We start from the raw sequence: 26,230 nt of genomic DNA, 5'->3' as shown, positions 1-26,230 counted from the left end.
GATAACATCCTATTATTCTGTGTTAAATTAACAAGAAAGCAGGCTTTCTCCATGAAAACTCATCAGGCATTATATCATTGCCTATATTTCATGAAAAGAGTAAGGCATTATTTATGTTTGGTATAAACAAAAGCAATCTTCCATTACTTTTTTGGGAGCAGAGGACAACTTGAAAATATGTAACTATTTTTGCTAATACAACATTTTTCTTTGCCCTAGTATGCATTCTTGGGCCAAGCACAGATACATTAAAAATTTGCCAAGGGAAACAATGAAGTCACTGATAATATAAAGCATGAGAGTATCATGACATTCAGGTCTTTGTTTTCTTTTTCTCGAAACTTAATTACATCTCATTACTGATCATTTTGTGGTTATTGGCAAAGGGTGGAGGAAACTCCATCACTATAAACATGTGGAGATACAGTCACAGAAGACTAGGAGTCTGCTCATGAGGAAGACGAGTCTGTTCACAAATCAAATGTAAAGACCAGTTCATTAACCAACAAAAATGTTGCTATGATTCTTACCCCTTCCCTGAAAGAGAACTGGTGGCATCAGAAAGATCTCTAATCACTTTTAAAAGAATAAAAAACAGGGTAAAATGTTTCAGATCATTCTTTTTTCCTACTTAGAAATATCACTGGCAAATGTCCTTTGCTTTGTTGACAGATTTCACCCAATCTACTTTAAGAGCCAGTTGGGAGAACCTAAGATGTAAGGGATCTATTCAGTCTTTGGGGCAGTTCAAGGCTGCCTTAAACTCAAAGGGCACTGCTACCTGCAGTGCTTAGCAAATTATCTTGCCAAATAGAGGCTTCCTTATCTTAGTATTCTGGAAGACATACCTTAGATAAAATTGTGGAAGGCAGGGGAATGCTTATTGATTAGCAACAGAATACAGAACAAATTAATTCTTATCAGTAAGTTATCTTTACACATAGGAATATGTGGGTAGGAGAAAAGCACAGGAATGCACTATACAAATCCTTAAAAAAAAAAAAAAAAAAAACCCAAAGAACATCTTATGCTTTCAGGAAACTAAAAGAAGGAAAGAGCTAAATGTACCTTCCCAGTCTTTTAAGCTTTTTTAGATTTTTCAAAATAATTCATATCATTGTACAATAGATTTTTTTCAAAGATGACTATAGTTAACTCCTTACAGTATTTTGCAATGTGATTCCATAGCTCTTTCCACCTAGGAGTAGAATTGATCCTGCCACCCCAAAATCTAAGTTGGCTTTGAGATGTCCTTTATCAAACAAAATGAGACCTTGAGAGTTTCACCTGTCAATGTCTTGGAATATTATAAGTCTACCATGTAGGGAATCCCTGTTTAGCCTTCTAGGGAATGACAATGTCTGTGAAGCAGAGATAAGATGACATAGCTGATGTCCCTACAGTCAGGTATGGAGAATGCACATCTGAGAACATCCAAGCCCAGCTATTATAGCAGCCAAATTAGATAAAAACTAATGCACAGCTAGAAAGGGACTGGGTTCTCAAGGCAGTCAGTGAAAGGCAGAGACATCAGAATTGTGGCTGGAGGCCTGACTGAAGAAGTCAAGGTCTCAAGATTAAAATCATAATGGTCAGATTTACATAATTTCCTTTTGGAATTTCCCATAGCAGTAGACCATTATTTCTCTAGGAGTAGATCATCTTTTTTCACCCACTAACACTAAGACTGAAACTAAAATGACTGAAACAACTAAGACTAAAGCAAAAGACTAAACACTCTTGAGATGATCAACCAAGGTTAATTATGTCTTCCATATGTCCTCGCAATGTGCCCTGTTTCCCTAGTGGATCAAGTTTGGCTAAGACACTATACTTGTAATCTTATTGCTTGATTATAGTCTGGACCACGATGTGCCCACTACATAACTTTGCCCTATAAGACATTCTTAGAAAGATGACTTCCGTGTCAACTCATTCAGGACCCTCCCGTCTCTCAGAAGCTATTTCTATTCCCCAGTAAACCTTCCTACTCTTAACTTCCTTTGTGCTTTAGAATCTATTCTTTTATTTAGGGCCCATGAACTCAGCACATCTGACATCTAGCAGGTTGGGAGTTTTATCTCTCCTGTATCACAACGGTGTTGCAAAATGGCTGAAGATATGGAATAAACCATAGAGTTTTAAGCTACTGCAGCCATTTTCACCATCTTGGTGTTCTGTTATATAGTAGTACATCTATCTCAGACAGCAGGTCACAAAGTAGAAGGAACAAATCAGTTATCCCATTAAACATTTATTTAAATGGAACACCAGGTCAGATATATCTTGGAGTCATGAATAGAGATTTAAAATATTAAGGTAGGTGTGTAGCACAGTGGTAAGAATATCTGTGTGGCATGCTGGAGACCCCTGATTCAATGTTACACACACATACACATCCAAAAAGAAGACAAGTATTTAAATATATGTAATCTACATAATAACTTTTCATTATCTTTTAGTGTGCAGCAAGTATACAGCACTTTCTAGGCTGAGTGTGGTGGTATCTATTGATAAATCCAGCACTTGGAAGGCTGAGGCAGGAAGATTTCCGTGAGTTTGAGGTTAGCCTGGGCTTCATAGTGAGAAGCAAGGCTGTGTCTCAAAAAACCCGCACCCTTAAACAAAATAAAATTAACAGCATGCTACTGTTATTGCATTCTACTACAAGTTTAATTGCTATGTTCACTTTATTCAAAAACTTCAAAAGTGAAATAATTTTTCTTACTATTATAAATAAATTTAGACAATAATATGTGCACCTAATGTGGCCCTCAAATACTCACAGTCAACTATCATAGGCATTAATATCTCTCCTTTGGAGATAAGTAGACTAAACACAAGTCCTTGATTTACTCAAGGATAGATCTGGAATTTTAAAAGAATGTCAGGAATATAGCCAGGGGATGACCCTTCATTCCTCTAATACTAGACTTTGCCTTTACAGCAGAATAATTTTAGAGTATTGTGAAGCATCACTTTATCCTAATGCACCAAAAGCTAAAAAATTAGGAAAACAAGACAAACACTACAACAACAACAACAAAAAACAAAACAAAACACCTCAGTAACTTTAAAAGGTAAGGCTGTGGGTCTGAAGAAAAATACTCGGCAAGTATAGCATTTTACAATTATGTTAAGTATGTCTCAAGAAAGCTCTTAGGCCATAGTTGAAGGTATGACCTTGGGTCATTGTGGTGGAATGCCTGGTGAATGAATTTCAGTTTGTTTACCCATGGACATTAGTGGCCTTAATCAAAGCAGAACATGTTTTTAAAATGTCGACTTTCAAAGCAGAAGTGTAAAGAAAGAAGACTGATTTATGAATCTGCTAAATACTCTGCTGTAGACATCAGAATGATCAAATTTTTGGCTATGATAAATGTAACAAGAATACAGATTTGTTAAAGCAGTAATGGGTAAATTTATAAAATTCTACTTCCCTTAAGAGTTACAAATTGTCTTCTCTCCTTCCAGGTCTTAGAGAATGCGTTCCAGAAGCAGTGACATTGAGGGTTCAGCCCAAAAGCAAGCTCCAAGACACACTAAAGATCACAGTTTCCTGGACATGAAGCATAGGCAGCAAGAGAAAGATCCCACTAGTGCATCAGATGAATTCCTACCACATCCCAATTCAGAGAAATCACAGGGTGGCAATGGCCATCAAGCAGAAGACCTCTCAAGAGATGACTTATTATTTCTCCTCAGCATTCTAGAGGGAGAACTGCAGGTCAGTTGGGTTGGAGTCATCTCTAGCTTCAAAGAGAAGCGCTTCTGAATTTGATATGCATGCGGTCACAAAAATAGTTATCTGTGGTTCATACTTGTGTGCATACAAAAGCAAAGCATAAATATACATACACAGAATTCTCTTCTACCAAGTCAAAGAGCAATTAATCACATCCAAGATAGGGGTCATTATGACATAATTGGCACGCATATTGTGAAAGGCCATATCCTCTGTCCATGCTGCTCCCAAGCTTCAGCACACAGTCACCTATCAGTAACAATCAAGTCAGGTAACTTCTGGATTGGTTTAAGTAACAATAGCTGTTTTGTACGCCATGTGAACCAATCCATAATTTTCTTTGCATTATTAACCTTTTCATTTATGTGAAAGTCCAAAACAGCTGCTATGCATATTTTCTATCTCCTGAAAACTCAAATGCCAGTCTGTTAAGGGATTTCATGTTATTCGACTGTCAAAAATAAAAAGAATTTAGTCTTTTTATTGTTCAATGATCACTTTATTGTTCAATAAATATTGAACAGTGATCACTTTAAAAAATATTAATGAATAATTACATGGCAAGGAACATAAAAGGACATAGTTTTGTCACCGTTCCAAAAAGATACTGTGAACAAATATTCATTTATATATGAAAGAGAAGAAAAAGCTCTTTGTCAACTCATAAGAAATCACTTGCTGAGACTGCCAGTAGATAAAACAGGTTTTCTCAAATACCTTTTGTTTCTACAGGCTAGAGATGAAGTCATAGGCATTTTAAAGGCTGAAAAAATGGACTTGGCTTTGCTGGAAGCTCAGTATGGGTTTGTCACTCCAAAAAAGGTACTAGAGGCTCTTCAGAGAGACGCTTTTCAAGCAAAATCTGCCCCTTGGCAGGAGGACATCTATGAGAAACCAATGAAGGAGGTATGTATGAAACTGGATGAGAGGCGAAAGTAGTTAGTTACCAATCAGTCAAGCTCTGGGCCTGCCTAGCACATATGACTTGTAAACTCCCTACTGATTCTCTACAGTTTTACTTTCTAATATCTTTAAGATCAACCAGAATAGATAAAATACTCAAAACTCTATAGGAAAGGAAAATAAAGATAGGATGCTTCTACTAGGTTTATGTCTTGACATCAGGTTGGAACAAATCAATCCAAATGCTCTCTCTCTCTCTCTCTCTCTCTCTCTCACACACACACACACACACACACACACACACATCCACACACACACACACACACACACATCCACCCACATATCCAAAGTCTGTACTACTTTTGGGGAATTGAAGGCTACATAGACTATAATAAAAAGCAGATGAAGCTCAACCATGAAGGTTAATTTCTTTGAAAACATTGAGATATTATGTCAAGGAAATTTTAACCATGAATATAACATGACTGAGCTGCCCAAAAAAGTTTTAAAAATAATATATTTTGGATAAGCATATATCACTTTTCCCTTCAAAAGTTTAATGACAACAAGGACCTTCCCATACCAAATGTGCCCAGCAAATACAATAGCATAAACAACCAGCTTCAACTTGGTCACCACTGCATAAAGATGAAGTATTTCTTGCTCTTTTCCTTGCTGACATTTTTGAAACACTTTGGCATCATTATTTTATTCTTCTATTTTCCTCTGAGACCTCAATGGAACATTTCATAATTTTTCATTTCTATAAAAAGGAAACAACTAAGAGTATGAGTAAAGGCTGGAGAGAGTGAAAGCAAATTCTGGGCAAATTTTCCCCACATAAACTCTGGCAGTCCACATCAGGACTGACCTCTAATGTCCTTGCTATTCTTGTATTGTCTTGGGTGACGTATGACAGAAGACTACCATCCTGCCAAGTTGTGAAGGAGTTTGGTTCATGTGAATCTACTTCTCTGAAGGATGACGATGAGACCACCCCAAATCTGCTGACTTGCACATTAATCTAAATTTTAAGTAAAAGGAGCTAAGGCTGCAAGCATGTCAACTGTATTAAAACTGTGTCCTAGCTCCCAACATACTGACTGTGAAACAGGCACAAATTCTGTAACCTGGATGAGCTTAAATGCAAATTAATGGTCAGTCAATATACCCCTATCAAAACTCCACAAATAGCATAACCCTTCGATAGTTCAGTGTGAAATGAAAAAGAATGATCTCAAATTTCAGTTACAAAACATGCAAATTTGGAAATACTTTGACTTTCTGCAAATGCTTGAAATCTTAACACTGCAAAGTACTCCTGAAAGCTACCCATATGCCTGTGCTTTATATATTCAAACTTCTTTGATCACTCCTTCAGAAATACCCCCATTTCTCCCTTCCACCATTTAGCTCCAGGATTTGCCAATTTTCCTATCTTTCCTTTTACTTACACCTTACAAATTCTTTCTTCTCAGCTATCAGTCTGTTCAATTCCTTGAAGCCTACATAATTTTCTCTATGTGATAACTCAGTTGTCTACTCATTTCTTCTGCCTATAAAACAATGGATAAAAGGACAAAGAATGAACAATAAAAGTGGAATTCTGACTAGGGTTCCAGAGACAGTATTTAAAAAAAGAAGGGCGGGGGAGGACAATGTCTTCACTAACACCAGAGGCAGCTAAACTTTCATCATGTTGGAATAAGGATGTATGTCTACACACTAGAATGCTATTCTTCTTTTGTTGTCGCTCATCTTAGAATGTTAACATCCTCCCCTTTTATTTATCTACTAAGTTGTTTTTTGAAAAATGTAAAATCAAACAAACAAAGCTAAACACCCTCAATCATGTCTGAGTAACGTAAGGGGATTTATCTAATTCTTATGGTAAAAAAAACTTTGAAGAAAAAATTCTCTCAATTACATGACATGGTAGGAAGACTAATTTATGATGAAAAATTGGTGTGAGCTCATGAGCTAGAACAGAGTCGGGCCTGGGACAGAAGTGTGGTCAAGAGGGAAGGAAAAGACAAAATTCAGTCAATAACAGTTTGAATTTCCTGTTTCTTTTCAACCTTGGAGTTTACATTAGAAGCTGGCTTACATTTTTTTTTGAGTCAATGGTATAATGTACACTTGGTTTTTCCCAAAATTGTACTATAGAAATATAACAGCATTTAAACTTATCAAAGTACTATAATAAAGGAATCTGCAGCCAGGCATGGCGACACATGCCTGTAATCCCCCCATTTGGAAGGCTAAGGCAGGAGAATTGCTGTGAGTTTGAGGCTAGCCTGGGCTACATAGCAAGCTCAAGGCCCACCCTAAATGACACAGTGAGAGAGCATGAATTGGAGCATCCTAGAGCAGTTTTCTATTTTATTTTATTTTACTTTATTTTGAGGCAGGATCTTACTGTGTAGCCTAGACTGGCCTTAACAAGCAGCGATCCTCGTTGGCCTCCTGAGTGCTGGGACCATAGGCACGTGCTACTACAAGGTTTTTAAGTATTTATTTTAAGCAACTATATAATTTAGCTTTAAAATTTCATTTATTTCATTTACTTACTTAATACTTATTGAAGGGTCGATATATATAAGAAGCCATGGTTCCTGCCTCCAGCGTGTTTAATACCTAAGAAGGTCACAGAAAACAAATGATCACACAAATAAGTATACAACCATAGATTATTACAGATAATATAGTTAAGAGGTGGAATTTAGATAGATGAATCAAGAAAGTTAAGAAGTAGAGAATGAGTAGGGATGAAATTCCATTTTCAGCAATAATATAGAGCTATATGATGAAACCACATCTCTAAAAACTATATTAAAGTGTTAAAGTATAAAATTCTTAAAAGCATGAGGAGCTATATGAAGAAAACACTGCAGCAAGAAACTCAAAAAGAAATTTTGATAGACTAATTAGCTACTGGCTTCATACATTTTGAAACATTTTTTTTTTCTATAATGCACAAACTTTCAGTGCTGGGAACTAAAGTACATAATAATTTTGCAATATAACCTCTGACTTTACAATATATTCGACAATTCTAAATATAGTGGCTGGTACAAGTATTTCTGAAGTCTTTCCTACCTCAAGATGGCTAGCAATAACTTAACTATATAAGGAAATGAGTGTGAACCATATAATATATTGCTTTAAATTTTAACTGAGCTTTCTTTTAGCATGACCCCCAAAATGTTTATAGCCATTCCAAAACTACTTGACATAAAAGGAAGTATGATGGAGGGTAAGTCAAAATGGAAAAAAGGCAGAGGTCTTAATTGATTACAAATAAAACATCTCACTTTTGGAAATTTTACAACATATGTAACTAGATGAATGCACTGGTAGAGAGAGAGCAAAGCCCTGGAAAATGCCCATATAAGTGAAGAACTCTGAAACTTAAGCTTCATGCATTTGATTTATTTAGTTATTTATTTAGAGACATGGTCTCACTGTGTAGTCCAGGGTGGCCTTGAACTCACCGTGTTGCCCTGGCTGGCCTTGACCCGTGGGACTACAGGTGTGCACCACCATGCCACGCTGTGTGTGCATTTTTTGAAGAGGAAGATTTGACTGTGTTTATAGGAATAGTTTAAAGGGACAGAGGTATCAAAGATAAAAGAAAGAGAGAATCATGGGTAGAACGAGGGCTGGAAGGATACAGAAAGGGATGAGGCAAAAAAGTACATAGAATGAAGAGGTTACAAATACAGAAGGACAGGAAGTTACGAATAACAGCAGAGTATTCATAGATGGTTGGATATCTATCCATAGATGGATAGATGGTTCCCAATCAAGTAGGACATAAAAAGAAAAGGGTAAAGATGTGTCCAAGTTTACATGTTTACAATTATATGGGCTTTAAATAAGTCCCCTGAGAAAGGGATTGAATGCTAGCCAGGCATGGTGAGCACTTGGAAGGCTGAGGCAGGAGAACAGCCATGATTTCAAAGTTAGTGTGGGTTATATAGCAAGTTCAAGGCCAGTGTGAATTACACAGAGAGACCCTATCTAAAAAAAAAATGAAACCAAAATACAGAGAGAGAGAATGGCGGGGGGCAGGAAAAAGGGAGCAAATGAGAGCAAGAGAGAGCTACAGAGCTATAGAGACAGGAAGAGAGAAAGAGGAGATTGTGCTGATGTGGAATAAGAAGAACCCTATGAAGGTTCAGCTAAATTGGGAAAATATTCAGAATCCTACCAAATTTAGTATAGAAAGGAAGACTGTAGAGAGGTTGCCCTAACGCTCATCAAATGACCAAGAAGAGAATGAGAGAAGACTACCACCATGCAGAGTGAGGATGAAACAAGGAAAGGCTTTTAGAAGATCTGCCAGTGGAGCCATTGGTATCACACCCCCTTTTCTAGTCTCGAGAAGTGGATGCAATGAACAAATGTCTGTCAGGATTCCAGTGTTAACAAGGAATCTCAGGTTTTAGTACAAACAAGGAAGAAGATGGGGTATCTTTATGAGTAGCACATTCGGTTATTTTTAATCTACTAAAAAAAGTTTTTCCGCTTTCTAGGTTAGTTTTATCCTTACTAGTTTTTTTAGAGTAATAATAAGATGATAATAATGATAAAGACAATCAAGGAAAAGGACAGTCTTCAAAAACACAGGGGAAAAGAATAAAAAGAACAAAAGCCTTGTAGCAAAAAAACAAAACTCAGAATGGTCTGTGATTTGGGATATATTTTTTAAAAAGGTTATTATCCTTTTTTAAACAAACATTAAGCAGCTAAAAGGAGAAAGGTGGAGCACCTCTTTGTGCTTCACTCCTGACCATGACAAGATCACCAAAAAATCCAACCTAATGGAACACACAATACTTTCTTCTTCCTAGGCAAGGAATTGGACTGTACATTTGATAAAGTGAAAGCTGCTGGTTGCACAAGAAACATTAGGAAGCCATCTTTTTAGTTTTCTTGCTTTTGATGGTCCCTGAAATGACTGATAGGTCTTCCTGTTTTCTTCCCCAGCTTCTTTCAATCCGTAAGTGGAGACAGACAAAAAAAGAGCAATCATTTTCTGGTAATCCCTTAGTACTTAATGACATACTGCCTTACTTACATAGTTCGTAATTATTTCATGTCTTTATCTTATCTTCCTAGTGAGAGTATAAGCATTTAGAGTTCAAACTTCTCTTGAGTTCTCCATGGCAACTATCATAGTACTAGGTACATGTGGCAGAACAGGCAGTTAGTAAATACTTTGTTGCCTTGGGGAAATTGTGGTACTAGAAGTGATCTTATAATCAAGTACAATTTATAAATGAAGAATCTGAAGTATAAAATAGTAAAGGGGCTGGGCACTTGCAGCAGATCAGGTCTGCTATTTGAGTTGTCAGAAATATGAAAAAGACTGAAGTGAAAACCAACTGGCATATTTTCGAAGAGGAATTCTGGACATGGAGAAATAAAGTCAGAAACTAAAACTTCAAAAACAAGCTAAAAACATCACCAGAACCTGTAATTTTGTTTGGGGGCTTTCTCTATGTAAGTTTCTAATTAATAGCTGTTATACACATGGCTGTACTGAACAGGATACAGCAAATCCAAATAATCTTTTGAGAATCATGGAACCTGAGAGGACATCCAGACATTTAACCCTTGATATAAAGCAGTGATTGCGATGAGTGCCATTAGAGAGTGCTTTCAGAGATGAGTGCCATCTCTAACTTTCAAACCATTTATTTATCACAAAGTGCAACCCAAAACCCACTTATTTATCACAAAGTGCAAATATGTGAATTAAACCTGAATACTGAGGTTTTAGTTTAGAAAAAACAACTCATACATTAATATTTTTGTCCTAAAATAAAAAATAAAATGAGTGTCATAGGCTCGCCACCGTAGATATAAAGGAATAACTAATTTTCCTGAGGAATAAAGAGAATAGGAAAAGTTTTTGTGAAATATGCTGAAGAGGAAAAGGGTTTCTAGGACTTAGCATTGAGACAGGCAGTCTTGAAGCACTATGATGTGTTCCAAGAACTGCCTGAATTCCAGTGAGGCTAAATGGAAGGTGTGAAAGTGGGGGATGGAGTGGAAATGGGCTGACTTAGCAGGAGGAATAGTTAGTGAAATGACTTTTAGTCATTGATGAAACATGATGTTTGAGGTAAGGACAGACTAGAAAGAAACAGATGAGGCTGGAGAGAGAGGGAGACCATTTTGAGGGGGTGGGTCATGTAATATAGCAGTCCCCAACCAGTGCTGGTTTCATGGATGGAGACACTTTGCACCCACAAGGGGTTAAAAAGGAACTTTCTTTTTATTTATTTTTTTAGTTTATGTTTATAATACATAATTACATTCCTCAGTGCTTCCATCACCGACTCAGCTCCACTTTAGATTGTCAGGCATCAGATTCTCATAAGCACCACACAATTTAGATCCCTTCTGTGCAGTTCACAGTAGGGTTCCCACTGCAATGTGAATCTAATGCAGGATGTGGAGCTCAGGCAGGAATGGAGAGATGGGAGCATCGTAAATAAGACAAAGGTTCCCTCACTTGCCTGTCTCTCAGCCCAACTTGTTATGAGGCCTAATTCTTAACAGACCACAGACCTGACCTGTCAGCAGCCTGGGGAGCAGGGGGATGGGTGCGCTAGAGTTGGGGAAACACTGATGTTTTAATAAATGAAAAGCATTGGTCCTTTCCAGCCTTCCTAAAACCCTGTGCACAAACAGCAACCGATAAGCAAAAGAAGGAAGAAATACACTGGCAAGCAAGAGTGAATAAGTCTTCTATAGTCTCTCACTGGGTTGAATAAAATTTAATATGCACATCTGAATAGCACAAGGGAAAAAATTTTTAATTTAAGAAGCTTCTTTAAGTCATTCATTTTCCTTTCAAAGAGTTATAATTATTCGCTTATTATTTCTAAGGTCAGTTTTGTGACAAATTGAATCTTTTCTCTAAATCAACTGATAATTTATCTAAATTATAGCTCATCTTATCATTCTTTTACTTTTAAATTTCAAAAGCAATTGATTTGAGTCTCCCTTATGATGTGCTATAATTGGGGGCTGGGGATTTAGCTCAGCAGGCATAAGCACCTGCCTTGCAAGCAGGCAGTCATAAGTTCGATCCCCGGTACCGATAAAAAGACAAAAAAAAAAAAAAAGATGCACTGTAATGATTAAGCAACAAAAAGATGGGCTTTTCAGAGGAATGTAGTTGTCTGAGAACTTCTTAACATTATGGCCTCCTTTTCAGAAGACAGTCAATTAACACTGCCTCTGACAGCAGAAAATACAACTATTTGACAGTTTCACCTTCCACAAAAGGACTGACTATATTTATCTAACAAATCATTGACAACTGCATAATCATTTATTTTGTATGTGATAAAGTATATCCCAGACCCACATTAGAAAATTAAACAACTGTCAGACATAGTGGCACACGCTTGCAATAGGAGCACTTGGGAGGTGAGGCAGGAAGACTGCTGTGAGTTTGAAGCCAGTTTGGCTGAGTAATGAGTTCAAGGCCAGCTTGCACTAAACAAGAAGACCCTGTCTCAAACAAAATGAAACAAAACAAAACAACAGGACAAGAAGAAAGGAAAGAAAAGAAAAAGAAAACTAAATCAAATAAGCCAATTTAAGCACTTAAGAGGTCAGAGAGAGGCCACTGGGTTTTATATGCTATAGACCTTAATTCTGTTCTTTCTGCTTTGGATTCATAGTCAAGTGTATGCTTTTTAAGATGTACCCAAAGCATCCCCAAAATGTTAATTGGAGTACTCCAGGTAGTTGAGGCAGAAGGATCACAAGTTCAAGCCCAGGCTAGACAATTTAGTTTCTTAGCAAGAACTTGTTTGAAAATAAAAAATTTTAAAAAGGAAGGGGAGGCTGAGTTTGTAGCTCAATGTAGAGGTCATAGCTTTAAAACCAAGCACTACTACAAGCAGACAAATAAATAAACAAAAATGCTAATTGGCATTAATTTCACACAGAGCCACAGATTTTCAAACTTTTATGACAAAAAAAGGAGCAAAAACCAACATATTATAGTTAAAACATCCAGTATTTAATCTAGAAAGCCACATGCTTTCAAAATTACACACTTACTCAATTTTAATTTATCACTGGCAATAATTTTGAGCCACATTTGCTTTCACTGGTCTCCCTGTTCCCTCCTTTCTTTCTTTCTTGATTCTTTGCCTACTTGATTTGTTTCCAATCTATAAACATACAAAGGGTATCAATAATAATCAAAGTTCTTTGTTAGATGCTAGGAATTTAAGAAAAATAGGATGATGGCCCTATCCTCTGGGAGTTCTTGGTCGTGTAGTGAAGACAATGCATAAAACAGGTACAGAATTATCATTTTATAACAAAGATACTAGTGCTACAAAAAGCAGAATGGTCTCAGTGTTTAAATTTGGTCATGTTCACATTATACACCAACACATCGCATATTTGTCCACTTATCTGTCTACCTACCTATTTTAATGGAAATACTTCAAGGAATAATAAAAAGACTATGGAATCCAAGAGGCATATAATGGTAGACAGGGTAGACTGTGACAGAAGAAATCAGCTACGGTAGCTGAAGAATCCAACACTGGGCAAGGATTCTCTGTTCTCTGCCATTCTATTAATGGAGTTATTTTGGGGGGAGAGAAGTATGAATGTCAGGGGAATGTCAGGGGAAGAAGGGGGATATGTAGAAATTATTCCAGTACCTACAGAGACAAAGATCACTCTCTCTCAAAATATTTGATAATAAAGATAACTGTGCTAAAATTCCCCTCAAAATATCACCTTGATAAAAACTAAACATTAAAAAATTTGCTCAATTAGTCAAAACATGAACAATTCTAAAAAGTGTGAACTATGCCAATATTGTCAACATTTTGTTAACAGGCTATAAATGCATTTTCTTTTTAGCTGGACAAAGTGGTGGAAAAACATAAAGAATCTCACAGGCGACTCTTGGAACAACTTTTAATGGTAGAAAAATCCCACAGGCAAACCATATTGGAGCTGGAGAAAGAAAAGATAAAACATAAAGAATACATGGAGAAGAGTGATGACTTCATAAGCTTACTAGAACAGGAATGTGACAGGTAAATCTGCTTTGGCTGAAATAAGACCCATCCTGCAAACTAAATCACTATCAGTAGGACTCTTTACCAGCTGTCAAGGATGCAAGTATGAATATGACACAGCCTCTGTCCTCAATGATCTCACAACCCAGGGTGTTACGGTTTGTGTTTAAGTGGCCCTCCAAGACTCCTGCAGTCATGGAGGTAGCTGAATCTAGTGTTTGTGATTGGTTCATTGTCTAACATTGGGATTGGTGCTGTGAGTACTGCCCAGGGGCAGAGCTGGCACACAATATAAGGGAGGGAAGGAGACATGCTTTCCTCTTTTGCACGTTTGCTCTTGCTGTTTGCAGCATCATGAACGGCTGCCCCTTAGCCACACCACCCGGCCTTGGAATCAGTTGAGTATGGACTGAAATCTCCAAAACTGTAAGATAAATAAACCTTTCCTTCCTAATTTGGGGCATCAGGTATTTTATCTCAGCAATGAGAGAAAAGTAACCCAGCCACAGTGAGGACAAAGATATGCTTAAATATAACATTAGAATTCAATATAACATTAGCTTCAATATAACATTAGAATAACCAGGTACAATAAAAACCACAGACACATAAACACTGTTTATTTAACTCTGTAAGGGAATATCCTGTGAAAACTACATAGAGGAGGCAACAGGGATCTACACCTTAGGCAAACAAAAAAGGACTAAAGTATATTCAAGATAAGTGTAACGATCATGAGTACTGAAGGAATTCAAACTTTCCACGTGGTGACAGCAGAGGTGAGACTACAAAATGTGAAAATAAAAAAAATGTGAAAATAAAAGGTTAGGCATAACCAGCTAGCGCATATGGAGCAAATGAAAAATTTTAAGGAGACTAAAATGATCAGGTTTGCTTTTATGTGTATGTGTGATACTGGGGATCAAACTCACAACCTTGCATTTGCCAGGCAGGCGCTTATGCCACTGAGCTAAATCCCCAGCCCAGGTTTGCTTTTTTAAAAGAATCATTCAAGTAATAATATGGAGGAAAGATCATAGGTGCTTCAGACTAGAAATCCATAAAGAAGACAAAGAGGTGGAAGGAAATATTTATGTTGCACAGACAATATGAGTTAGTGGCTGGTGATACTCTAGAGAAGAAGAAGGGAAACAGAGTTATGTATAAGCATTTTGTTTTTTTATTGTGATAAGAAATATGGAAATGTGGCACAATTTTTTGTTTTTGTGGGATTTAGATCAAAGAGGATGATTTCCATATGGAGGACAAGGCAGGTATGAGTCCTATTGTAAACATGTTGAATATGAGACACCTTAGTGTATTCTAATATCTACTGGGAAGAAGCTGTGTAAAGACAATCCACAGTCAGAAATGCAGGTCTAGAAAAGGACAGGTTGGTTAAGTGAATTTGTAATAGATCACAGCTGAAGATATGAATGCCCTTGCATCAGGAGACTGAATGCTCAAAGAACTCTAGAATATATCAGTGCTTGGTGATTTCCCTTATGAAACGAAGTCAAGATAGAAGCTTTGAAAGTGGGCAGAAGACCAAAAGAACCAGTAGAGAAATAAAGTAATAAAAGGAAAGACTTGCAAAAAGAATGAACTGTCAAATAGTACCATAAAATGAAGAAAAGAATGAGAAATACCTAGGATTCATCTGTAAGAAAATTGAGAGCTTAATGAGTCATTTCAATAAGACAATAAGGACAGAAGCCAAACTGCAAATCTCTGAAAAATACATAAGAAATGAGAATGTAAAAGTTAAATGTGAAGTATTTTGATCTGGTCAGTAAGCAGTAAGGGTTCCACTTTGACCTTTATCCCAGAAAGCATGCACATGCATATTAAATTGCAAAGACAATTAAACTTCTTCACTTATACTACGGCACTAAAATAATTAACCTTTGCAATGTAAAATTTTTAGTAAGCATTTAGCTCACTTTTGTGATTTCCATACATACTTTTATCAGTTACAGAGATGACAATGCTGAGCTCTAGTACTCAGAAAAAATGCAGAAAAAAATTGTGTTACTAGCAAAACACTACATAATAGTAGCAATCTCAAGTGCTTTATTCAATACTTCCAATTCATAATTTAGCTAGGTACCTGAAGTTACACCAATAGCTAAGGAAATGGTAAACCCGTTTCTCATTACTCCATCTCACAGTGGATGCTTGCTCAGAGACCCACAGAATTCATGACCCATATACTCTATTTTTTCTAGGTTTGATTTCTACTTACTACACGGCAATATGGCAATGGGGTAGGGGTGATGAGAGGTCCTTATTAACTTGCCCCTCACCGACTATGAAATGTCTACAGGGGCAGATTAAAGGAGCACAAGAAATCTGGCATCAAGGGAAGATTAAATTCAGACCTTACAATAAATGATTTGTTATTCAACAAGACAGTGTTATATTAAATATTATTCTGAACCACTGTGGACTAGCACTCATGGCCTTATTTGGTCTACATATTTATTTGGCACTAACTTGCTGAAGACGGATACTTTCTTTCATCTCTCTATATTGTGAGTATTTACAGACCAGGGTCAGAGTGTTGCCTGCCACAGAACAGAGGTACAGGCTGTTCTTGCCCAGGGACTTGCTACATGAGAAAGCAAGACGATACAGATTTAGGTCCAGAAATATGGAGGGCTATTGGGAAATAGTTCTAATATTCATTGCTACAAGAGAAGGGGAAGGTTATCCAGAAATAAAACTAACATTGGGAAGCAGATGGTGATGAGTATTTAAGCACAGGGAGAAAAGAAATACAACAATGAGTAGTAGGAACCAAAGATGGTCTGAATAAAGGCCATGTGCTGGAGGAAAACAAAAAGGAAATAAATATTAAATGTGCACACAATAGCATCCATGTGTTAAAAATGCTATTTCTACACCTATGAAATGAATTTAAGAGGAAGAATTCAACAGATTTTAGTGTTTAGTTTTATAGGTTACTAAATTTTTCTTGAAGAATAACTAAAATGAACATACCATTACCAAGAAACAGGAAAAAAATGACTAAAGAGTGTTTCCCATTCCTTGTTTAAACCATTTCAGAAGATGAGAATATTCACCTATGTATATCTGCTAAGGAATAGGTTTCATATGGAATTCTTGGAGTGTGAAAATGTTAAACCTATTCTTGACTCACATAACACACAGATAATTCTTTCTTTTCTCCACCTACACAACATCACAATTCCCATATCTTGGCACTATTGCTACATTCACAGTCACCCTCCCTGGATCCTGCCTTCTGTAGACCTCATGAGGTAACACCTATTTACACCTGCTTTACGGTCATGCACATTAAGTATTAAGCAGATGCTACTTAAACAAATGGGCTGTGGAGAAAAACTCTAATGATTTCAGGTAAATATACTCACAGGAAGTGTTTACACCAAAGAGTAAAATGCCAGTAATAGGTCTCATTTTTAGGTTACATGGCAAAACACACATCAACACTGAGTCCTTCAAACTTTGGCACACAGTCACTACTCAACAAAAGCCAACTAATTTGTCATAAGGGGTCAAAGAATAACGTTCACTTCCTTCCTCAAACAAAGTGATGCAAGCCACTCCCAAACTGGTAGACCTTTCAGTACTACAGCAAAACAAATGATATCCTAACCAAGGAGTTAGGTGAGAATAGCTACAAAGGACTTCCTGATTAAAACTCTGAAAAAACAACACTACAGTTTAACATTCATATATTCAGTGTGGGTAAATACATGAAAATAAAATAAAATTAAGATATACATGATTGAGGTAATTAATAAGACGTGAGAGGATATAATAATGGATTTCAAATTGAGGCTTGCTTCTGTGTTTCCTCTGGAGAATTCATTTTATGTGGAAAACCCTAAAAGAGTCTGATGTCATACACTGAGTTCAGGCCAAAATGTTTGCCAAATGATGTCGCTATCGTAATCAGTAAGCAATTGGCTTTCCAACTGAGGGTTTCTTGGGGCAGGGATCAGCTCAGGAAAGCTGTTCCCAAGCTTGTTAATGTAAAGTTTCCTTAGCTGTAATCTGTATGATTTGGTCCATCCATATGGCAATATTATAGTCCATTTCAGACAACTTCTCTGTCCACTGAACGGTTCTACTATGTGAATATGTGTCACTGATGACCTGAATTATGTACTTGGCTGAATTACAAGTAGAGTCCATGTGAAAAATTTTACACAAAAGCAATCTCAGTAATTTTTGGCCTTTCTGGATGGTTTCATAGGAAAGCCAAAACAAAAATCACTTTTAGTCAGAGGGTAATTTTGCAAAATTTCTCCATAAGTAAATGCCAGTTTTTGTCTGTACTTTCAAAAAAACTTGCAGATTTTTTTCTCTTTTTTTAGTTTCAACTTGAGTAAAGACTATGAAGAAGAAAAAAATCTTTTATTTTGAAAATAAGCACTTTTTTAGATTACTAAACTAGAAATAAACCCTGTATAATCACATACATTGCTATATTTCTGTGCTTAAAATAATCACTGGGGTAGAAAACAAATATTGGTATGGTAACAACATGGTTACAACCATGGGTTTTTTGGGGCGAGTGAGTAAAGCCTTAAATTACTTTTCTTTTTTGGTACCAGGGATCAAACTCACAACCTTGGGCTTGCCAGACCAGCTAAATCCCCAGCACCTTAAATTACTTTTCATACAGCCAAGTAAGATAGCACAGATATTTTCATTTTACCAATCAAGAGTTCATATGGTAGCTTCTCAGAAGCCACACAGTGAGGACACAATTTTTTTGTTTTTGTTCTTCCCAGGATTAACTAGAAAGTTAGAGATGGAGGAGACATAGGACCTTTGGAGTCAACTCAGCAGAGTACAGTTTCAAGAGCTGTAAAAATGGATGGGTAGAAGGAGACAAAAAGCTGGATCTCTTGCAATAGGAAAGGGGTCCAAGGAAACAAGGGAGAGGGTGAAGAGGCGGGGAAGGGGAAATAAGAATAAAGATATGCATGTGTAGGAACCTAAAAACCCCCATCGACATAAACACTATATACCATAACATGAGCTAAGATTAATAATATCACCAAGGATCAAAATTGGGAGAGGAGAATTAGAGGAAGGAAGGGACAGGGAAAGGAAATGGGATTCAAAAAAGAAATAAGCTGTAGTATGCATATGTACCCACTCTACACCGCAGGTACTACAAACATGTAGTAAGAAAAATCTTTAAAAAGGTAAAAACAAATAAGAGGGTACAGGCATGTTTGGTGAGCATAAAATGTACCCAGATTCCATAAAAATAAAAATAAAAATAAAAATAAAAATAAAAATAATATGGCATTAAAAAAAGAGAGAAATTTGCTTTAGCACACCCTAGCAAGTCTTCAGTACTGCGTTTTTGAGAACAAACCTCTTCTACTTATTTTGGTTAAAGCAACTTCACACAGATTTCTATCTTAGACCTTTCTCTACTATGGCACGTCTGTATTTTTCAGTGGCATCATCCAACATATACAAAGCAATGTTTAAGCCCTATTTGATCATACTGTGAAATGAATATATTGGACTACTTTCAAAGGCATCTCTCAAAAATATCAGATCTCTCAAAAAGCTTTGGATGTTCCCTTGAAATAAATGAAAGTATTGTAAATGTGTAACTACTTAATAAAACTAGTTAGTTAGCTAACTATATACTAGTGCTGATTGCCATTAAGTTATGCATTCATTGACTCATTAAAAAATTAATTTAGGGGTTGGGGATTTAGCTCAGTGGCATAAGCGCCTGCCTTACAAGCAGGTGGCGGTTGTGAGTTCGATCCCTGGTGCCGATAAAAAAAAAGTGTTAAAAAAAATTAATTTAGTGCCTGCTACAAGCCAGCTCTTGTGCTAGATACTGGGTAAATAAGACAGATGTGATCTTCACATACATAAAACTTCAATTAACTGTTAACTGTGAAAACAGACATACTCTTGCAGACTTTAAAACTTGATAGTGATGCAATATGAAGTCATGATGGGTAGAAAATAAAGGTATCACTATGGTAAAATAACAATAATAACAAACTGTTCATGATCAGTAGAAATCAATAAACATATTATACTAGAGAGTATCACTACAGAATTTAGCACAGTATGTAACTCATTAAGGCTGGCCTCAAACTCACAGGCAATCCCCCCACCTCAGCCTCTCAAGTGCTGGGATTACAGGCATGCACCACATACCCCAGTTGCAGTTCTATTTTTACAATACTCTAAAATTTTGTATATATTACCATTCCTAAAGTCTCACAGACTGAATCTAATATCACTTTTGCAAATCCAGGTCCACTCATAAATATCTACTCCTGTTAATGCTACCACAATGAATCAATATATCAGATAACTATCAAAAATGAAAGAAACCTCAGAATCTTACAATCTAAGCTAGAACAGGCTACCAATCTAGACCATCCTTCTGATTTTTCAACTTAGAAAAGGAAACTATTAAGTCCAGGTTAAGAAATCCAAAAATCTTGCTGATAAATAGATTCAAATTCAGACTAGAATTCAAATTTTCTGAAAGTTTATTTAATGGCATCTTCCCTAGAATTACCATTACTACTTAATCAATGGTAATTCACTTAAGGTTGGTATTGTGGGAAGTCCAGAAGAATATAAGATACAACTATATAATACAGTTGAAAAGACCAGGACCTCATAAAATAATCTGTGGATAATTCAGGGAGAAGTCAGGTGTTTATTCTATCATTGCCATTAATTTCCCTCAAAATACTTTTCTTCAATCCAAACACACTTATTCCATCATTCTTGCTATTTTCTGAAGTAGTTTTGGAAGTCCTCTTTCATAAATGTCTTTATAGTTGTGCTATTGTGGTCGTCTCTGTTTCCTGAATCAATTTAAAATGTCCACTTTTCATGTTCACTTTGATTTGGGGGAATAGGTTACATGGTATCAGAGCCAAAGAATACCATGGATAAACAGGGAAGAATCAGAAGTTACATGGGATCAGATACAGAGAATAAGGTTGATGAGGAAACATTATAATGTTTTGACAAGCCTGCATTTCCACTGAATGGCACTCAGCAGCAGCATACACTGTATTTTTAATTGCACTGTATAAAGACAATCATGAAAAAAGACTTCCAGAGCTACTTCATAAAGTGGCAAGAAAAATGAGATAAATGTGTTCAAAGCGAGGTGAAGATTCTGAGAGGAATTAATGTGAATGTCTGTTACTGTAATCATTTTTAAAAACTTAAACATCTACTATATATTTTATAAACTTGTGTATTCATACTTTTACTAGCAATGAAAAAGAGCACCTCCTGAACACTTCGTAACTTTATCTTGAACTACTCTTGAATTAGATCTTATTTTGAACATGATGTTAAAAAGCGTGTAGCATATTAGCAATATGAAATCAGACTTTCCCTTTGACTTGGGCTTTGGCATGCTGTTGTAATGTTTTATTTTGTTTGAGGTATTAGAGATGGAGCCCAGGGCCTCCGCATTCTAGGCACAAAAACACATATGTATATATGTATGTATGTATGTATGTATGTATGTATGTAAGTATGTATGTATTCATTTTGATACAGGGTCTCACTATGCAATTTAGGCTGACCTTCAACTTACTTTGTAACTAAGCCTGGCCTCCAACTTGTGGTGATCCTCTTGCCTCAGCCTCCCGAGTACTGGGATTACAGGTGTGTGCCACCTTGCCTAGCAACCCTTTTGAAATTTAGATTTTGAGACAAGGTCTCATTAAGTTGCCCAGGCTGGCCTCAAACTTGCAATCCTCCTGCCTCAGTCCCTAGATAGCTGAGATTACAGATGTGGGCCACCATGTTAGGCCTTAAGCTTTGAGTTTTGAGAAGCTGCTTCTGGGAACAAACAAACAAGCCTGACAAAGTAACCAATGTATCATTTAAAACATTGATGACTATAACGTTTTCTTGAGAAACTATTTTAAGCTTGTTAATGATTTCAATGTATTTCTTTTTCTTTCAAATTCAGTTTTCATATTTTTATGAGCTTAGTATCAATGAGCTTTCATATTACTACCTCTGTTGCTTTCTCAGAAAGGCCTGAAACCTCCTCTGACCAAATATACCACACTATACCTTACAGGCCAAATCCAGGATCCCGCCTCATCTTTTGCACCACCTGATATACTTGGCAACAGTTTACAGCACTTAGTACTGGCTTCACAGAGTCCTGACAAGGCTGATTTGTTATCATTATGGTGTCTAAGGCTCCTTTTGCTAAATTCCCTCTATAATGAGTTGATTTACAGTATGTGAGAACTCTATACTTATTTATCCTACGTAACTCAATTTCTTCTCACTTCTCCATTTTTCTTCCCTATGTTTTGTGGACATACACTTGGAAGAATTTCTCAAGAATAGCCTGAAATATTTGAGATGCTCGACAAACAGGCAACGTATTTCCAAATGACGCTTTAGGAAAAGCACACTAGCAGAATGAGGCAGAATATGTATTTTTGTACTCTTTTCTTAAAAATATGTAATTGCTAACTCATAGTTTATATCTTGCATTGTTTATTCTGAGTAAATATGATATGCAAGGTATTTTATACCATAACACTGAAATATACTCAAGTAAAGGGAAAATATGAAGAAGAATTACAAGGGCCTGTCAACATTATCTGGTAATAAACACATCCAAATTATCAGAGAGACCTCAAAACTGAATAATAGTGCCTATACTGGGGACCAAATATAACTGGCACTAAAAAAGAAAGAACATGCTCCTGTGGGGTACATATCATTATTTACTTTACATCAAATTATTTCTTACTCTAAATAGATTTATTGATTAATCAAAACATCAGCTAGTAATCGCCTCAAGAATAATCATGTTGAAGCCAGGTGTGGTGGTGCATGCCTGTAATCCCAGCATTTAGAAGGCTGAGGCATGAGGATTGCCACAGTTTGAGGCTATCCTGGATTACTTAGTAAATTGAAGACCAGCCTAGGCTGCATAGCAAGACCCTGTCTCAAACAAACAAATACCAACAACAAAAAAGAATAGTCAAGTAGCTCTATAAGCATAACAGCATAATTGTAACGACAGCATTTACCCCTGTGGCTTTGAAAGGGGATGGAGAATTAACCCACTAGGAGAGCATTCAGATTACACTGAATGGTGTTGTCACTGGTTACTCCTGGAGCTACAGATGGAAAACTCCAGTGGCCCTTTTGCATAATATCTGTGGCTTCTTACTCCTCTGAGGGCTGAGATTTCTATTAGTAAGCAAAGTACGAGGCAAAGAATAACAAAAATATTAAAAGGGAAACAATTACTTCTCAATTTCATCTGTGACAAATTCTGAAGCATGCCTTAATAAAAACTGAAAAAAGCAAGTCACATAAAACCTCATTCTGAAAATCTTCTGGATTTGCTTCAAAATACTCTGGAGTGTGGGAAACAAGACTGGCCAAGAGTCAGTGATTACTGGAGTTACATGATGGACACATGGGGGTTCATTATTATCTCTGTATTTTTATAAGTATTTGAAATAAGTAAACAAACAGTAAATTCTAATGCATAAAATAGAAAATTTACATGACCAAAAAGTAAAAAATAAATTTAAAGTTTCTTATTTATTATTTTCCAAAGGTAAGTAACATTAACAGTGTCTTTCTATATTTTTCTAGAAAACTGTATACACAATCAGCAATTCTTGGAGAGGGTTATATTGTATCTTCTTATTCTTTTGTTTTTTTTTAATGGGTGTGTATTACTCCACTGTATAGACTCAATTGTAGTCAAACCACTGTCTGGCCTTTATACATTATCCTTTCCCCACTATGAAACATTGTTCAGTGAATTGGCTATTAATGACTACAGATGCCTCTTACTTTCAATTTGGCTTCATACAAGTTAGCTGCTGGTAACTTTATTATTATATTTGCGAATTTTTTTAATAATGAGGAACTAGCCAGGCATGATAATATACTCCTATAATCCCAGCACTCAGGAGGGAGGCTGTGGCAGGACAATTGCCATGAATTCAAGCCCAGTCAGGACTACCCAGTGAGATTCTGTCTCAAAAAACTAAAAAGAAAAAGAGCCAGGCATTATGATGCATGCCTGAAATTCCAGCATTTAGGAGGCTGAGACAGGAAAACAGCTGCAAGTTCAAGGTCAGCCTGGGCTATATAGTTCAAGGTTATCTTGAACTACATACCCAGACTGACTTTCTGCCTCTGTGTGTGTATCAAGTATATTGATATATATATATATATATAAAATTATCATATATAATTGATATATAATATATAATTGATATATGATATGTATTTTATAATATATAATTGATATATAATATAAAGAGAAACTAAAACTAATGGTAATACAAGTCTGTATTCAGGACCTTGTAGGTATTATAGAAGCATTAATAGGTATGCACTTACTAATAGGAATTAGGGAGCAGGACTAGGAGAGAACCCAAGAATCAGATCCCAAAATTCTACCATTGTGCTTCTTAGCACTTTTCTCAGGAATCTTCAGATCTAGCAAAACTGGGTCATGAAAGCAACAGAAACAAGGATTTAATACAAGAGCAGCAATTCTTATAGTTCAAATGAAATCTGTATTTATTTGTGGCAGTCACCTGACAAAGTGAACAAAATGATCTCGAAAGAACCATAGGCAGCAGGGCCAGCGCACTTTCTTTCAGCCCTCCCAAATACAAACACAGGGGTGTTGTTTATTTGGACAGGGCACTGCCAATGATATGAATAGGTTCACAACATGATTTATCAACTTCATATTGTCCCTAGGTATTTTCTGAGTAATTGGGGAAAAAAACCCAAACAACAACAACAACAACAACAACAACAAAACAGAGGCAAAAGTTATTATGAGCCCACAAGTCATTGCCATCTATAAACACTCTTCTTTCAGAAAAAATGATACAATAATTTTTCTTTCCTTAAGTTTTGTAATAAATTATAAATTTCTTTTCCTCATTCCTCTTCCTCATTCCTCCCTTTTCTTTTTTTCCTCCTCCTCCTACTCCCCTTCTCCTTTTTCTTTTCTTGAGACAGGGTCTCATTATATAATTCAGGCTGGTCTTTAACTCCATATAGCTCAGACTGGCTTCAAATTCACAGGGATCCTCCTGCTTCAGCCTCCTGAGTGCTGAAATTACAGGCACATGCCACCATGCCTGGTTAAATTATAAATTTCAACACACTCGTTTTAACATATGCTAATATAGTTTAAGTTTCTCTTATAAAATTAGTACAGTGATATGTTTATATGTTTATAAAAAAGTTAAAATAAAATTTTTAATTTAGGCACAGATAAAACAACCAACATACAATGTTACAAAATGAAATAAAGCAAATGCTTTGCCTTTTTGGGATTATGAGCAATCCTATATGTTTACTTCAGGAAGTTAAACTAATAATGATAATGGTGATGATACTTACATTCCTTTCTTTCTTTCCTTTTTTTTTTTTTTTTAAATCTTTTTGAGATAGGATCTCACTATGCAGTTCAGATTGGCCTTGAGCTCACTTTGCAGCCCAGGCTGGTCTTGAACTCCCAAGGATCTTCCTGCTTCAGTCTCCCAAGTGCTGGAATTACAGCTGTGAGCCACTACAATGAGCTTCTACATTTCTATACAATAGCAATAAATAAAGCAAAAAGGAACACAATTTCATTTTTAATAGTATCAAAAATAAAAGAAGCACATTAAAATAAGTACATAATCTTAATAAAATACATAAAATATTATGTACGTAAAATTATGTACATAAAATAAGTAAATAAGTCCAAGTAAAATAATACTTGGAATAGTACAAAAGAATGTTGAAAACATTAAGTAGTAGCAAGAAATTCTTATACTCTTGGATTAGAAGACTCAATACTGTTTAAATGGCAATATTGCCCAAACTGATCTATAGACTAAATGTAAACCTTATCACAATCCCAGCTGACTTCTTTAAAGAAACTGATCTGCTAATTATAGTGTATGTGGACATTCATAAGACTTAGACTAGCCAAGATAGTCTTTAAAAAAATAATTGGATAACTCATATGATGAAGTTTCAAAACTTACTTTAGTAAAGCTATCATAATCAAGGCACTATAATTCTGGCAAAAAGATAGGAAAATAGTTTAATTGAGTAGAATTAAAAATCGTGAAATAAACCTTCACGCTGAAGGGTAACATTGTTTGTCAGGTTCAGTGGGTGGGCAGAAAGATGATTTTCTTCAACAAATATTGCTAGAATAAATGGAGATCTACATATAATAAATCTTTACCACATGCCACATTAAAAATTAACTGAAAGTAAATCAAAGACCTAAATGTAAGACTTAAACTATAAAACTCAGAAGAAAACATGGGTACAATTCTTCATGGTCTTGATTAGACAGTGGTTTCTTAATCACAAGCAATAAAAGAAAAAAATAAACAAACTGAGCACCATTAAAACGTAAAAATTTTGCGCTTTAAAGGACAACATCAAGAGAGCCAATGTGGTGGTGCAGGCC

At 36.1% G+C, this 26,230-nt stretch overlaps 2 protein-coding genes and 1 long non-coding RNA gene across 8 annotated transcripts in view; 1 reads left to right on the top strand and 2 right to left on the bottom strand.

Moving 5' to 3' along the window:
- Cmss1 (cms1 ribosomal small subunit homolog) overlaps positions 1–26,230 on the bottom strand; it is a 341,586-nt gene that overhangs the window by 229,266 nt on the left and 86,090 nt on the right. The window lies entirely within an intron of this gene.
- Positions 1–26,230, top strand: part of Filip1l (filamin A interacting protein 1 like) — a 243,707-nt gene that overhangs the window by 159,683 nt on the left and 57,794 nt on the right. For all 5 annotated transcript variants that reach the window (XM_063224821.1, XM_063224824.1, XM_063224823.1 and 2 more), the window contains 3 exons: positions 3,478–3,730; positions 4,481–4,654; positions 13,565–13,743. In XM_063224821.1, the coding sequence (XP_063080891.1) occupies positions 3,488–3,730; positions 4,481–4,654; positions 13,565–13,743 (596 nt within the window). In that variant the 5' untranslated portion in view covers positions 3,478–3,487. The remainder of the gene's footprint in view (positions 1–3,477; positions 3,731–4,480; positions 4,655–13,564; positions 13,744–26,230) is intronic.
- Positions 1–26,230, bottom strand: part of LOC134470478 (uncharacterized) — a 56,133-nt gene that overhangs the window by 11,975 nt on the left and 17,928 nt on the right. The window contains exons 2-4 of the long non-coding RNA XR_010039403.1: positions 25,162–25,351; positions 7,223–7,288; positions 6,106–6,207 (exon numbers count right to left, since the gene is read on the bottom strand). This is a non-coding gene — a long non-coding RNA (uncharacterized LOC134470478). The remainder of the gene's footprint in view (positions 1–6,105; positions 6,208–7,222; positions 7,289–25,161; positions 25,352–26,230) is intronic.

Source organism: Cavia porcellus, unplaced genomic scaffold (assembly GCF_034190915.1).
Source record: "Cavia porcellus strain 051 isolate PalLab524CR breed Dunkin Hartley unplaced genomic scaffold, mCavPor4.1 scaffold_15, whole genome shotgun sequence".
In the NCBI taxonomy this organism is placed as follows: domain Eukaryota; kingdom Metazoa; phylum Chordata; class Mammalia; order Rodentia; family Caviidae; genus Cavia; species Cavia porcellus.
This window is presented reverse-complemented; position numbering and strand designations above follow the sequence as displayed.